A 16215-nucleotide genomic window follows, 5' to 3' on the forward strand; every position below is an offset into this window, starting at 1 on the left:
AAGTTTAACAAAGATGATTGTTTGGATGCTTGTATTAGGATGGTGGTTCGAGATGAGCTACCTTTTAGCTTTGTGGAGGGTGAAGGGTTTAGGGAATTTTGTAGTGTTGCATGCCCACAATTTAATATCTCGTAGAGAACTCTTGGAAGAAGATTTCTAGAAATGTACACAAAAAAATGAGCGAGTTGAAAGTTGATCTTCATTCACATAGAATATGTCTTACAAGCCGAGATACTTGGACATCGGTTCAAAATGTATTACATGCAGTGTTGACTGCCCACCTTTGTGGATTCTGACTATAAAATGCACAAGGATCTTAAATTTTGTGTAATTGATAGTCATAAGTGTGGAGCATTGAGAAAATTGCTGCTTGAAAATTGCTTGATTGATTGGGGACATGAGAAGATACTCACAATTACATTGGAGATAATGCAGCTGCCAATACTAAGGCAATTGAATATGTGAGGAAGAAAATAAATGGGTGGAAAGATTCGAATAGTGTGTTAGGAGGAGTTCACATGCATATGAGGTGTAGTGCTCATATAATCAACTTGATAGTTAAGGAGGGTTTGAAGAGATTAGAAAACTCAATTGTGGCAATCCGTAATGCGGTCAAGTTTGTGAGGTCCTCACCTTCTCGGTTGAGTTACTTCAAAATGTGTGTTGAGACGGAAAAAATAGAGCGCAAGGGGTTGGTGGTGATGGATGTGCCCACTAGGTGGAACTCCACTTATTTGATGCTTGATGCGGCATTGAAATTTCGAAAAGCCTTTGATAGAATGGGGGATGATCCCGATTCTTCCTACTTAATGTACTTCAAGGAAGATGAAGGAGATGACGAGAGAATTGAAGTCATTGAAGGAAGTGGGAAAGGGAAGGGAAAGTCTAACTCTAATAAGAGGGTGGGTCCACCTAATGATGAAGATTGGGAAAAATCCGTGACATTTGTTATGTTTTTTAAGACCTTCTATGATGTCACGTTGAAAATTTCAGCTTCTTTGCATCCAACATCACACTCAACCTTCCATGACTTGCTTGCCATAGATGGGGAGATTCGGGAGTTGTATAGATATGATGTTACAATTCCTATTGATGAACGGACAGTCATGGATACTCTTTTAAATGATATGGCAGCATCAATGAAGAAGAAATATGATAAATATTGGGGTGAACTTCATAAAGTGAACCCATTCTTGATGATAGGAGTTGTGATTGACCCCGATTCAAGCTTCGCAATTTGAAGCACATCTTTGAAGAAATATTTGAAAATGACCCTACTTGTGATAGATTGGTGGCTCAAAAGACAAATGAGGTTAAACAACTTCTTATGAATATGTATGAAGTGTATAAGCCTAGTAGTAACAATATGGGTGCTACTAGTACTACCAATGAGAGTGGTGGTAGTACTAACAATGAAACCGACTCTTCTTTGGTTTTTGGAGGTCGTAAGCGAAAAACCATGATGGAAAAGTGGAAAAAAATTCAACAAGAGAGTGAGAATGTGGTTATAACACATGAAGTGGATAGGTACTTGTTGGATCCACTTGAATCCATTGATGAGGAGTTTGATATACTAGGGTGGTGGAGAATAAATGGGCTCAAGTATCCTACTTTGGCATCAATTGCAAAGGATGTGCTTGCAATCCCTACTTCCACAATAGCTCGAGTCTTGTTTTAGCACAAGTGGGAGAGTGATTGACTCGTTTCGAAGCTCATTGTCTCCTAGGATGGTTGAGGCTTTGATTTGCTCTCAAAATTGGATAAGGTCCGAAGATATATCTTCATTGCAATATGTGCCAAGCATTGAGGAGATGGAGTTCTATGAATCAATTGAAATGGGTAATATTTTCATTTATATAAGTATATTTGAATCTGATTTTGTTCTTATTTTTATGTGTTCTAACTCAAATTGGTTTGATTTATTTTATTATATTTTGTAGAAATGGGGAGTAAAACATCCACGACAAATTTGAATAAGACTCTCCCTTCTTAGTGTGATTAAGATATGTTGGAAGGTATTTTTCTTGCATCTTATGTTAATTATGATTTGTTGATGGTGAAATTTTGTGTTAATTCTTTTAAGTGTTGTGCAGATTACTTTGTTAATGCTTTTGGAAGAATGGATGCAGCAGATTTTTTGCAAGGACATTATCTTCATGTGTATTTTTGTGATGGGTTGTAATATTTAATTTCATAAGTTTAATTTGGTTTTTGTATTATTTTTTGTAATGGTTTGTAAGAAATTATATTTCTTTTCCTTGGTTGGTTGGTTGAATGTGTGTGTGAGATTTATTTAGTTTAAAAACTTAGATTGGAATGATGGATTTTTATAGGTTAAATTTACATAATTTCGTGTTTTGAATGTGAGATTTATTTAGTTTAGAAACTTAGATTGGAATTATGGATTTTTATAGGTTGAATTTATAATTTCAGGCTTTGAAAATGAAGTAAAAAGTGTTTTGGGCTTGTTCATGAGAATTGAATAGGTTTTGGCAATTTGACAACAAAAAAAGGGTTTTGGGCTGAAAGTGAATCTGATTTGGTTGTTTTGCTAAAAAAATTTGATTTGGGCTATTTTTTTTTTGCTGAAAATAAATACAATTTGGGCTTTTTAAAATGGTAAAAATGGGCTCAGGCCCAAACCGAACAAAACGGAACCGACCGAGGCGGAACTGAGCCCATTTCGGTTCGGCCCATTTTCGGGTTTCTCCTAGACTCGACCCAGACCGAAAACCAAGCTCTCCTTGGTTTAGCTGCGGTCGGGCCATAATTTTTGACCCGACCGGCCCCGGGGCTAAGTTGATCAATGGCAGTCATGCAATTTATAAGAACTTAAACACTAATTTCTTATGTAGTAAATGAGTTTTAGGTATGTTTCTAAAGTGTATTGTCCATATGGAGTTTTTATAATTTGTCTACTATTTTGGGTATATTAGTAAAGCTCCTTCATTTAAAGGCCATATATAAAGCTCTCGTTATAGAATTCTTGGGCTTATCCAATGCTAGAATCCCTGTTCAATATTATCAAAGCCGACCCACCAAACGAGGCTATATTATCTTGGGAACTATGTGTATACCTTGTTCACTTGTTGGTTATGGTTTGGTGGGCTCAAAATGGTACCCACGCACCCAACACAAATAAAGCCCTGCAAGAACATTTTCAGCTGGATATGGTATGTCTTGGTTGCTGGACCCAGTTTGGTATGCAGTGGCTTTCTGTAACATCGACCATCGTATGTGGGGTGGGGGCAAGCATGGCAATGACATGCGTGTAGGGCCCAGATAGGCCCATTCTCCCAGCCTGTACTTGCTCTCAGTAGTTGCTCAAACCAAAAACAAAAAATGATTTTCTAAATCCCTTGCCCTCAAAGTTGAACGCATCAAGGCAAGGACAACACAGTATGTGAATGTGATGATGGATCCAAGGCACCTACAGGCTTACAGCCTTGGGAAAATTCTCAGAAATCTCAGTTCGGTAAGAGGTCGCTGAAGAAACCTATAAATATACGTTGGGAAATGTGCCATTATGCCCCCTCCCTGTTATGTCCCCATTCCACTCAGATAATCAGAAATTACCATTTGCAGACTTTAATATAGTCAACCTAATCCTTTATTAAGCCCAAAAAAGAAAAAGAAAAAAAGAAAAGAAAAAGAAAAATAAATTCAAATGGGTTTTGGAGAGGGAGAAAGTATTCAAATGGGTTTTCATATGATGCATCATAACATACACATCGGGTTGTCTCGTGTGGTTCTTGTCATTAAAACCTCAACCAGAGACCATCTCTCCAACTTCCCCATCTGCAATTCATTAATTATGTACTTGAATTAAATGGTATTTGCAATATCATTCACAATTTGCAGCCACAGACACAGCCGCTTTCAGACTGATACTGATATGGATTCTCACCACAAGTAGCACATCGTTTAATTTCCATACACAATCAAAGCATGGTTAACTGAGAGTTTTAGCTCATGGAGTTTGCTGCACATGGTTTCAAGTTTCCTTTTATCATCTTAGGAAATAATTGATAGCAAGGCCTATAGCTACTTGTAGCAATAGGCAAACAAAAATTATTCATCATACCATGAAGCCTATATCATGGGACATTGGATACCATCATATTATACTTGGGGTTTTGTATTAGTCCAATGAGGCTGAGGGCTACAAGCCTGCAACTGTAACCCTACCCTGCAGCTGCATATGTATAAACAGCATATGGCCAACTTAATTATTCCACAGCCACATGTTGCTGTACCTAATCACCACATTAACTATAGTTAATCTGAAAAAACAACAATGCTCAAGGAATTAAGGCAATTCAACTAATTAAATATCCATGCAGCAGGTGTTTCCTTTCATCCTTATCTATATTATCATCGCTTAATCACTACAATCCATCATTAGCATTGACTGGGGGGGTGTGTGGAGACCACCAAAAGACCTCGGTAAAAGGCAAAGCAAAGCCTGCAGGTTAACAGGTAACAGGACAGACATCCGCAAGCAACGCAAAGGCTCCCACTCATCTAACCACATACAACGTGCGCACTGCGCACCTTGTCCACATCATTGCCATCACAGAAACACATGCACAACCCCGCGCCACGTGTCAGTTTTTTCCCGCAAAAATCATAATCCCGAAAGTTGTTACCAATTGCCACTTGGTCTCTACTCTTCACTTCATCACCAGCTGAAAACTGAAACCCTCTCCCGTGAGCTTTCTTCGATTTCAGTTTTAAAAGTTTTTATTTTTTTATAATCTGGTTTTACCAGATAAAACTTTGTATTAAGCTTTTACAGAAATTACGAGTGCTAATCTCACTTAGTGTTATTAAATTAGTAATATTATATCCCTGTCGACTTTCTGCTCATAATAGGCCAAAACTAAGAAATAAAAAATCATGGAAAAACTCTTGGGATGGATTAAATTATCCAATTAATATTCAGTAAAACTCTCCTGCAAGATCTGTTAGGTAAACGACCAACTCTGTGATGCTCTGTCTCGTCTCTAGAGCGAGCAAACGCAACAAACATAATTCCGCTGTAACTTTCTTTATATCCTTCGCCCTCTCTCACTAGTGAACTTTTTCCCGAAAAAAAAAGGCTTTTGCTTTTGGAGAAAAAATTGGTTGGGAGGAAGAAAGAAGCCGACTTTTTGCAGAAGCCGAATGTGGGTTTTATTTTATGGATGGATTGCTTTATAGTCAGCCATACCCACTTTTCTGTATTTCCTTTTTACAGTTTAGATTAAAAAGAAAGCTTTTTTGCCACCGATTTTCGCTGCCATTTCTTTTAAGAAGAAAGCTTTGGATTTTAAAGCTCTCTACCCAGACTAGTCTCTGGGTCTCTGATTTATTTTCTCTTCCTTTTTTAATTGTGGGTGTTTGGTGGAGGAAAAGGTCGAGAAGCTGACTCGAGGGATTCAAAGGCTTTTTTAATTAAAAGATTAAGGATTTGGGCGTTGATTATTGGGTTTTACAGTTCATACCTTGTCACCAAAACGCGTTACTTCTCCGTGTTGATTTCTTATGTGCTTTCTTCTGCTTCTTTGTTGTCTTTGTTCTTGCTTATTACTGTCGCAATCGGATCTGCGTTTGGCTTTGCGCTCTGACATTCTCGCGGGTATTGCACATTATCTCTTCCTTGTTTGTTGGAATCTTTGCTTCTCTGTTCGGTTCCTGAGAAGAAACGAAAGGGACACAGCAAAACTAAGAAGAATAACACGAAAATTAGGAATTTTCTTTTCTGGGTAAGCTGAATTCATGCTTAACAGTGGCATCTTATAGAAAGTTGAATCTCTATGTTTGGCGTTTGGTGTTCAAAATTTTGGTTGCCAAATAATGGAATATGCAAGATGAGGCATTTCCTTATGTATTTTTCTTACATATATTCGTAACTAACAGAGGGTATGCCTATATAATCAATTTGTTGAATGTTATGGATGCATAGGTGTTTTGAGGACATAGTGTAACCTTGTTCTTTGTTTTGCCAATGATAAATGCAGATCAGCTGTGAGTTGCTGGCGAAGTGTTCGATTTTTCTATGTTATAATTTGGGGTTTGTGCTAATTGCACTTGTGATACTCAGAGAGGCCACTGATTATAAAAATTTGTAGGATTATTTAGGTGCTTAGCATTAGTATGCTTTTGAGGCAAAAAGTTTGATAGTTTGAAGGTCTTGGGCCTCTGGCAAAGACAGTGGTGAGGTAGTTATGGCGTCTGGAGAAGGGAGGCGTCACCATCATAATCTGGTGCCGCTGGCTGCACTGATCAGCAGAGAGCTGAAGAGTGAGAAGATGGAGAAGCCTACTGTCAGATATGGGCATGCAGCTCAATCCAGGAAAGGGGAGGATTATTTTCTGATCAAGACTGATGGTCAGCGAGTCCCTGGAAATTCTTCATCAACATTTTCTGCATTTGCGGTAATCTAGTCTCTTTTATATTTCCACTAGATTCTGTTGTAGCTCAGCTCTGTTGTAGTGTTGTGCATGGGGTATGCCCAATATGTATAAACTTGGTGTGTTAAATGTTATATATCAATGCTCAGCTCTAAGCTCTGCCATTTGCTTCCTCCTGACTTGTTCACTGTAAGTTTTCATTCCGAACTGTATTGGGTTTATCTGTTCCGACGCAGACAGTAAACGAGATATGTTTGGAGAGTTTCTTGTATTTGTACTATTGTTTATAGATTATGGGGTGAAGCAGTGTGCTCAAACCAGTTTTGTTTAGCCATCAATATATTGGTAATCAAATATGATAGTCGCTGCTTTTTTATCAACTGCCAGATCTTTGATGGGCACAACGGAAATGCAGCAGCAGTATATACAAGGGAGAATTTGTTAAAACATGTATTGGGTGCTATTCCCCGTGGGCTAGGAAGGGAGGAGTGGCTCCAAGCTTTACCTCGGGCCTTGGTTGCTGGGTTTGTGAAGACTGATAAGGATTTCCAGAGTAGAGGCATGGAATTTGCAACTTGTTTAGCCTTTGTTCTTCTCTTTCGTTTTTTCTCATATCTTGAAGCACCCAAACAGGCCCTGATTATTTTCACTCTTAATATTGTCTGCAGGAGAAACTTCTGGTACAACAGCTACCTTTGTAATAGTTGATGGATGGACTGTAACAGTGGCATCTGTAGGAGACTCCCGTTGTATCTTAGATACTCAGGGTGGTGCTGTTTGCACCTTAACTGTTGATCATAGACTTGAAGAGAATGTAGAGGAGTATGTCTCTGCTAAGTTTCAATAAACCTCCTTTCTTGTTACTGTTCTCTGGATTTACTAATTGAGTATTCGGTTTGTAATCTTAGGAGGGAGCGTGTTGCTGCAAGTGGTGGGGAAGTTGGAAGGTTGAGCATTATTGGCGGTGCAGAGGTGAGGGCATCTAGACCTTACAGATTGTTTTTGCTGACAGAAAGAGACACTTTTTCTGTTAAAACATTGTTATTCATTTTTCATTGTGTAATATATGTTGTTTGACATCTACAGATTGGTCCCCTTCGTTGTTGGCCAGGGGGTTTATGCCTTTCTAGGTCAATTGGAGACATGGACGTTGGGGAGTTTATAGTTCCGATACCATATGTGAAACAAGTCAAGGTATCTGTCTCCTTTTGGAACTTAAATTTTAAGCTTGGTTTTATTCAATTGATTGCCAAGTCTTCTTTAGCAAGAAAACTAACATTATTCTTATATTGGTTTAAAAGCTATCAAATGCTGGTGGGAGGCTTATAATTGCTTCTGATGGCATCTGGGATGCTCTATCCTCAGAAATGGCAGCACAATCTTGCCGTGGGTTGCCTGCTGAACTTGCTGCTAGACAAGTTGTGAAGGTCGTTTGAACTACCTGTGCCTTTTTCTTGCAGTATGCATTGACAAGAACTTTTTCTTATTGCATTTGATGGATTGTTCTGTAGGAAGCCTTAAGGTCAAGGGGTCTAAAGGATGATACAACCTGCATTGTGGTTGACATAATTCCTCCTGATCATTCAGTACAGCCTTCAACTCCACCCAAAAAGCAGAACAAGCTGAGGACGCTGTTTTTCAGGAAGAAGTCACGCGATTCTGCTAATAAACTATCCAAGAAGCTATCAGCTGTGGGTATTGTGGAGGAATTATTCGAAGAAGGTTCTGCCATGCTTGCTGAAAGGTTAGTTTCTTATAGTTGTCTACTAATTGTGAAAAGAAATTTCTTCGACAATGCCACTGATTTAAGTATTGTCATTTCACATTTTATGACGTTTTATTACACTTGTATAGCAGATCAAAGTGGAGCTTCTTATCATGGCTTTGGTTACCTTTGAAATAGAGATTATTGATCATATAAAATGTGTTGCAGGCTGGGCAGTGATGAGTGCACAGCACAATCAACAACATCTGGGCTGTTTATGTGTGCTGTATGCCAAGTTGACCTTGCACCGAGTGAGGGCATATCTGTTCATGCTGGCTCTATCTTCTCCACCAGTTCAAAGCCTTGGCAAGGGCCTTTCCTTTGTTCTGATTGTTGTAACAAGAAGGACGCCATGGAAGGAAAACGCCCGAGCGGAGTCAAAGTAGCGTAACTTGTTTGATATTGTTTCGCCACCATTCTTTTAACCCTTCATTCCCATTTTTTGTAATCCATTTTCGTAGGCCCAAGCAATATTGTTTGAATCTTAATTGAATGACGCATGAAATGTATATGTAAATTTGATAAATAATATGAAATGAGTTTTGGGAACTGAGCAAGGTAACCTCGTTTGGTTTTAGGTTGTATCGGTGCATGTGTGAAAATGATGTGAATTCCTGTAGTAAGTAGTTGCTGTGTGTCCTTAGGGTTTTAACACCCCCAGTTCATAAAATAAAATTAAAAAAATAAAATAAAATGATGTGAATTCTCTGTTAGTAACAAACGCGGAGTAATATGTCTTTTTCAAAGCGCACTGAATGTCTTTTAACTAAAGCAAAAGTAAACAAATAAAAGAGCGTCTTGAAAATTTCCGAGTCTGGCATATAGAATCTCCTGTCAACTTTAATGCGTTTGGTTTCTTTTTGTTGGGTTGTATCGGTGTCTGCATGTATGCAAATGCTGTCAATTCTCTGCTAGTAACCAAACGCCGAGTAATTTATTGGAAATGCATTAGTCTTTACTGAAAGAAAAGTAAACAAATAATAAATGAGATTCTTGTTGTATATCCAATTTTCCGAATCAAGTTGAAGACTTGAATGCGGAATTTCCAAGTCAACTGGCGTGTTTATTACAAGTCCTGATGAAATATATGGTGAAGGAAGAACGGTATCCAAGTTGCTATTGTTGTTAACACAGAATGGGTGGCGGTGGTGACGCTCTGTTTATTTTCTCTCTTCTCAGTCGTCTCGTGGTGGTTCACTCTACTGAAGAGTTGAAAATCAACAAACACTGTCATCCCGAATACTGTAATGAAAACGTAGGTATGATCCAGTTCCCCTTCAAAAGTCAGCTAGCGTGTTAAACACAGAATGAACTTAATATATTGTGAAGCAAGAATGGAAGTAAACAATTCAGCAGTCTTGTTCTGAACTTGAGAAGTAGATCCTTTTGTTTTTCTTTTTCCGTGGTGCTTTAGTTCTGGCTCTTCAGTTCAGCTGGGAATTTCTCGATGGCTCCCGTGGCTTTGTTTATTTTCTCTCTTCTCATTCATCTCGTGGTTCTTCACTCTACCGAAGAAGTGAAAATCAACAAACGTTGTCCTCCCTACTACTGTCATGCAATGGCAGGCGATATCGGGTTCCCCTTCAAAAGTCAGATGCAGCCTCCTGAATGCGGTTTGTTCACAGTTAATTGTTCTGATAAAGATCATCCGAGGATCCAACTGAAAGAGAAAGGATACTGGCATGAATTGGAGAGCATCTTTGAAACAAATACGATTTTTATCAATGACAGAGAGCTCCAGCAGCGCTTGGAACCCAGTTTCTGCGATGATCAAATTTTCGACAATTTGAGTCTTCCCAGCCCTTCTCCAATCTTTGATGAAATATTCGCATACAACCTGACCCTCTTCAAATGCAACAATACCCACCTCCCCAATACAGTTCTTAAAAGCCACTGCAAAAATGATAAGCATACTTACTACGATAATAGTTTAGTAAGTCACCCACCATCGTGTACAATCATTCAGATCCCATTGGATCCAAATCAATCTCCCCCTTCACTTACTGAGTTCCAGCTTCGACTGCGAGTAAGCAAGGAATGTGAACGATGTAATTTTAGAAACGGAACATGCCTTGTTGACAACAAGGGAAAATTTCAATGTTCCGTTGGAGAAAAAGGTATATACATCGGAATAGATGTACATCAAATTAGATGTCCTTCGTTATTTATCCATTTCCTTTCTTCCAAGGATACAACTCCCAAAAAAAAAAAAGGAAAGAAGAGTGTTGAAAATACTTTGTATTCGGTACAAACACACACACACACGCAAGTACATATGAGTTTTTAAATGATCGTTATGCACTATCTTGTTTTTGTTGAATGCCAATTATATATATGCCACTTCAATCTTCTTTGCTTCAGCTAACAAAATTTTCATTTTGCAATTTATGTTGCAGGAGATAAATTGGGATTGAAGCTAGGACTAGGTAAGAGATTGATATCTCTGAAGTTAAATATATAATTGATCTCATCTAGGACAACTATTATAACCCAGAAAGGAAATCAAATCAGTCCCAAGTGCCTCTCAACAGAGGATTACTTTTCTAAGGATACATGAAATCAACAAGCTTTGAATATTAACATATTTCTTGCAGTGTACACCGTTCATTAATGCCTCCTTTCCCGCGTTTTGCACTTTGTGCTTAAACACATTGGGGAAGTAAGTAAATTGAATGCTCTGTAAAAGATAACCTTGATCAAATTTAGCAACCCCTGGTATAAACTGTTCTGTAACTGTTTCATAATTTGACTCCATACAGTCCCTTGGTCAAAAGTTGATATCTCTCTCACTTGCATGTTTTTGGTTAATGTGTACATTTTTATTGATTGTGGAGGTTTTATAGCACATCTCTCAAATTTAAACAGTTAAAAACATGAGAACAACAGTGATTCTTTCGATGTTTTTGCCTGGCAGACTTTCTCAGAAAAAAAAACCTGGAATGCTAGTTGATATATTCCTAAATGAACTGCATAAATTTGTCATTTCCTTTCTTTTATCATCTTCAGCAGGTGCAGTTGCTGGTCTCATGGTTCTAGTTGTTATTGTTTGCTGCTTAAAAAGAAAGTTAGCATATGATAGCTTTATTTTCTTCTGGAAGAATCAAGGCCAAGATCGTCAAATTGTTGAGGCCTTTCTAAGGAGCTATGGGCCACTTCAAGTTAGAAGATATAGCTATTTGGAGGTCAAGAAAATGACCAATTCCTTCGAAGAAAAATTAGGGCAAGGGGGCTACGGTAGTGTATACAAGGGAAAATCAAATGACGGCAGTCTTGTAGCGGTGAAGGTCTTGAACAAATTAAAAGGTAATGGAGAAGAATTTATGAATGAGGTGGCAGCCATTAGCAGAACTTCCCATGTCAACATTGTCTCCTTGTGGGGCTTTTGTTTTGAGGGTTCAAAAAGAGCTCTCATCTATGAATTCATGCCTAATGGATCACTTGAGAAGTTCATATTTGATGCAAATACCCCGAACAAAAATCATCACTTGGGATGGGAAGCATTGGATCGAATTGCACTAGGCATTGCTCGAGGGTTGGAGTATTTACATCGCGGTTGCAACACAAGAATTCTGCATTTTGACATCAAGCCTCATAACATTCTTCTTGATGAAAATTTCACACCAAAAGTCTCTGATTTTGGCCTTGCTAAGATATGCAACATGAAAGAGAGCATTGTGTCAATGGCGTGTGCAAGAGGTACTGCTGGCTACATTGCTCCAGAAGTATTCTGTAGGAATTTTGGAGGGGTCTCACACAAGTCAGATGTATATAGCTATGGGATGATGCTTTCGGAGATGGTTGGAGGAAGAAGGAACATCAATGCCGAAGCTGAAGATACAAGTGAAATATATTTTCCACACTGGATTTACAAGCGTCTGGAACTTGATGAAGAACTTGGTCTGCCGAGCATAATGAGTGAGGAAGACAAAGTAAGAGCAAGGAAGATGATAATAGTGAGCTTGTGGTGCATACAAACAGACCCTTCAAACAGGCCAGCGATGAAACAAGTGATAGATATGTTGGAAGGCAGCGTTGATTGCTTGCAGATACCACCCAAGCCTTACTTGTCTTCCCCACCAAAACCGGTAGCAGATTCTTCTACTGTTACATTGGTATCAATAGAATAGACCGTGCCCTGTATTTTACATGAACACTTGTATGTTTCTGAATAATGAACAAGACTGCAGAGAACTGTATGATTATGAACTTTTGTCAGGTGTGGATCCAACATGTGGACTATTTTATTAGTGTTGCTCATAGTATAGGACCAATGACTACAATATAATTGGGCAAAGTATGAGCAAGTTTAAGGACCAGTTCCAAGCCCAATACAGTCTTAGAAGTAGCCCGATCAAAATAAATGAGTGCAAGCCTTTATCTTAGATGATGTGAAGATTATATACCATAAAACAAAAAAACAAAAAATATAGATTTGAAGAGACTTCTATAGCAGGGAGGGGTAGAATTTGATAAGAAAACTCTTCTGCTTCTTTTTGTAGATATTGTGGGGAAATTATAATTTGGTATTCATAAATCAAAGGCGGAGTAAGATGTCTTTTGCAAAGCGCGTTGAATGCAAAAGTCTTTTTTATTTATTTTGTGCAAAAGTCTTTTCACTAAGAGCAAAAGTAAACAAATAAAAGAGCGTCTTGTAAATTTCCGAGCTTGCAATTGTAGTGCGTTTGGTTTCTTTTTGTTGGGCTTGTATCGGTGTGCATGTATGAAAATGCTGTCAAATCTCTGTTAGTAACCAAACGCTGAGTAATTTATTGGAAATGCAATAGTCGTTACTGAAAGAAGAGTAAACAAACAATAAACGAGAGTCTTGTTGTATATCCAATTTTCCGAGTCAAGTACAAGACTTGCATGTGGAATTTCCAAGTCAACTGGCGGCGTGTTTACTACGAGTCTTGATGAAATATCCAAGTTGCTATTGTTGTTAACACAGAATGGGTGGTGGTGGTGCTCTGTTTTGCAGTGGCGGAGCCATTAAGGGGTCCCAGTCCCCACTCCATTTTTTCCAATTATATATGTACAATATATGATATGTAATATTGTAATGTATTAAACTAGTTTTAGGATATTTATCCTAAAATAAACAATATATTAGGTTTTTATTGTCTACAAATTAACCATAAAACTTCTTGATCTCTCATCTACTTATCACTCTTAAAATTTTAAGGTTATGTTATGATATTTACACTAAAAACTCCTAAATTTATAACGTTTCTTTCTTTTTATCTTTTGTTTGACTTAAGCTTTGTGAATTTTTTATTTCCGTCCTTTTTTCATGTATGAGTGCATTGAGTTGGGTACCTTAGTGTTGGGATTTATGAACTTTTTTTATTCTTCTTTATGTTGGAATATAAATTTTTAAGTAGTGTAGACGAATTTAAAATATGAAATTCATGTTTCTAAAAATAAATAAATAATTCATTACAATTATGATTGTAACGAATGTATATATTATTAATTTATGTCAAATGATACTATGAAGTGGGCCAAAATGAGTAGTTAGTGTCGAATTAACTTATTAAGAGATTAGCGCTTTAACGCTCTTATTCAAATATGAAGGCACCCTTCCTGACTCCCCCATTGTCTGTTGTTTTCTCTCTTCTCACTCACCTCGTGGTTCTTCACTCTATCGAAGAAGGGGAACTCTACAACAAATGCTGTCCTTCCATTCCATCCTCTGTAATGAAAAAGTAGGCCATATCCAGTTCCCCTTAAAAAATAAGACACATCCTCCTGAATGCGGCAGGTTGTTCACAGTTGAATGTTCTGATCACAATCATCCGAAGATCCAACTGAAAGAGGAAGGATACTGGCATGAATTTGTGAGCTGGACTCTACCAAATACGATTTATATTAAAGACACAGATCTTCAGCAGCGCTTGGAAAGAGATCCCTGCAATGATCAAGTTTTCGAAGATTGGAGTCTTCCCAGACCTTCTCCAATCTTTGATGAATTATTCACACACAATCTGACCATCTTCAAATGCAACACCCCACTCCACAAAGATCTTAAGTACCACTGCAAAAATGATAGCCATACTTACTACGGTATTTCGTCTGATGATAGTTTACTAATTCTCCCACCATCGTGTTCAATCATTCGGATCCCCAGAGATACAAATCAACCTCCCGACATTTTATCTGCATTGTCTACTATGTTCTACGTTCAACTGCAAGTAAGCGAAGCATGTAATCGATGTTATGATAGAAAAGGCGAATGCCTCATTGATGACATGGGAAAATTTAAATGTTCCGTTGGAGAAAAAGGTATATACATCGGAATAGATGTACATCAAATTAGATGCTTGCCACATTTACATGACTCTTAGTTATTTATCCATTTCCTTTCTTCCAAGGGTGTTGAAAATACTTTGTATTCGGTACAAACAGACACACACTGTTGAAATGTAAATTATTTACTGGTTTAAGTCCTTAGCTAGACAGGTGTAAGACTTAGATTTAATCCTAGAGTGTAGGTCTCATAGGTCCTAGCTCAAGCCAATTGTGCAGCTCATATTGCTGACACAAAATTGTATGGTTGAGATCATATTCTTTGAGGTACAAAAGGAATGTTTCTGTTAGAATGAAATGTGTGTGAGAGTGCGTGGCATTCTAATCATTTGGAGCTGAGTAACAATCTCTCTCTCTCTCTCTCTCTCTCTCTCTCTGCTGCATTTCTTCATATACTTCTTCTACAAGAAAACTTCTAGTATGTCAAAACTTCAATATGGTATCAGAGCTAGGTTCGAGATCTGAGTCTGGACGTCGTGGAATCATAGTAAGCTAGCTGAGGTAACCTATGTTTCTGGTCTCAAATGGCTATATCTGGAATGGATGAGCTTCGTGCTCCCATCTTCAATGGAAGCAACTACGATTTCTGGAGAATAAAGATGTGCACAATCTTCAAATCTCATAAGTTGTGGGATCTGTTTGAAAATGGGTATGATCAACCTAAGAAGAAGGAAGAATGAGAAGCTCTGACTGCAGCTCAAAAGCTTGCATTAGAAGATAATGTTGCAAAGGATGCTAAAGCTTTGGGGCTGATACAAAGTGTAGCTTCTCACGATATTTTTCCCAGAATTGCATTGAAGGAGTCAGCCAAGGAAGCATGGGAAAATCTACAGCAAGAGTTCAAGGGAGATAAGAAGGTAAGATCTGTTAAACTCCAAGCACTTAGAAGGGATTTTGAATACATTCGTATGCAAGAGGATGATTCTTTATTTGATTACATAACTAAGGTGCTTGAGTTAGTAAATCACATGAAAGCATATGGTGAAGAGATTGCTGATTGAAGGATTGTGCAGAAACTTTTGATTAGTTTGTCTAGGGAATATGATTCCATTGTTGAAGTGATTGAAGAAATAAAAGACACTGAAACTATAGGAGTTCAAGAGGTTATAGGCTCTCTGAAATCTCATGAACAACGTTTGCAAAGGCACTCTGAAAATTTGATAGAAAAGGCATTTTTCAGCCTAAGTGTGAACTCTAAAGAGCATTCAAATGCTGCACAAGATGGTAGTTCCAAGTCCAAGAAGAATTGGAAGTCATAAAATAAACAGAAATGGGAAGGGAAATCTGGAAGCTCTTCTAAAAGGAAGAACCAAAATGAAGGAGCAAAAAGACCCTGCAAAATCTGTGATAAATTACATTATGGTGTTTGTTGGTTCAAAGGCAAACCTAAATGCTATAAGTGTGAAAATTTTGGTCACTTGGCAAAAGACTATAGTGGCAAGGCACCTCAAGCAACACATTATGCAAAGTACACGGAGGAAGAAGGAACAATGTTGTATGCGTATCATGCTGCTTCTATGCTCAAGAACAGTTTTGTATGGTATGTGGACAATGCTTGTAGCAACCACATGACCTCACATGAATCTCTTGTCATTGATATAGATACAAATGTTACTGCAAAAGTGAAGATGGGAACCGGAGATTTGGTTCAAGCCACTGGTAAAGGCACTTTGCTCATTGATACAAAATCTGGACCAATGCACATAAAAGAAGTCATGCTTGTGCCAGGATTGGATGAGAATCTACTTA

The 16215-nt window shown here is 38.0% G+C and overlaps 3 protein-coding genes across 4 annotated transcripts in view; all 3 read left to right on the forward strand.

The window, feature by feature from the left end:
• The window catches only part of LOC103341655 (rust resistance kinase Lr10-like), an 84516-nt gene that overhangs the window by 48168 nt on the left and 20133 nt on the right, over nt 1-16215 (forward strand). The window lies entirely within an intron of this gene.
• LOC103341515 (Protein phosphatase 2C family protein) lies at nt 4733-8709 on the forward strand. Its single transcript, XM_016796553.2, has 9 exons — nt 4733-5747; nt 6003-6419; nt 6783-6954; nt 7064-7217; nt 7304-7367; nt 7482-7589; nt 7697-7822; nt 7907-8139; nt 8329-8709. The coding sequence occupies exons 2-9, from the start codon at nt 6210-6212 to the stop codon at nt 8549-8551; spliced, it is 1290 nt and encodes a 429-aa protein (XP_016652039.2). The 5' UTR covers nt 4733-5747; nt 6003-6209; the 3' UTR covers nt 8552-8709.
• LOC148919761 (LEAF RUST 10 DISEASE-RESISTANCE LOCUS RECEPTOR-LIKE PROTEIN KINASE-like 2.4) lies at nt 9293-12375 on the forward strand. 2 transcript variants are annotated; one of them, XM_089047536.1, is made up of 3 exons: nt 9293-10277; nt 10557-10586; nt 11167-12375. In XM_089047536.1, the coding sequence occupies exons 1-3, from the start codon at nt 9608-9610 to the stop codon at nt 12285-12287; spliced, it is 1821 nt and encodes a 606-aa protein (XP_088903662.1). In that variant the 5' UTR covers nt 9293-9607; the 3' UTR covers nt 12288-12375. The 2 variants fall into 2 exon arrangements, with proteins under 2 accessions (XP_088903662.1, XP_088903663.1); XM_089047537.1 differs by having other exon boundaries at nt 11170-12375.

Source organism: Prunus mume, linkage group LG2, assembly GCF_029339155.1.
Source record: "Prunus mume cultivar Tortuosa linkage group LG2, ASM2933915v1, whole genome shotgun sequence".
Classification (NCBI taxonomy): Eukaryota; Viridiplantae; Streptophyta; class Magnoliopsida; order Rosales; family Rosaceae; genus Prunus; species Prunus mume.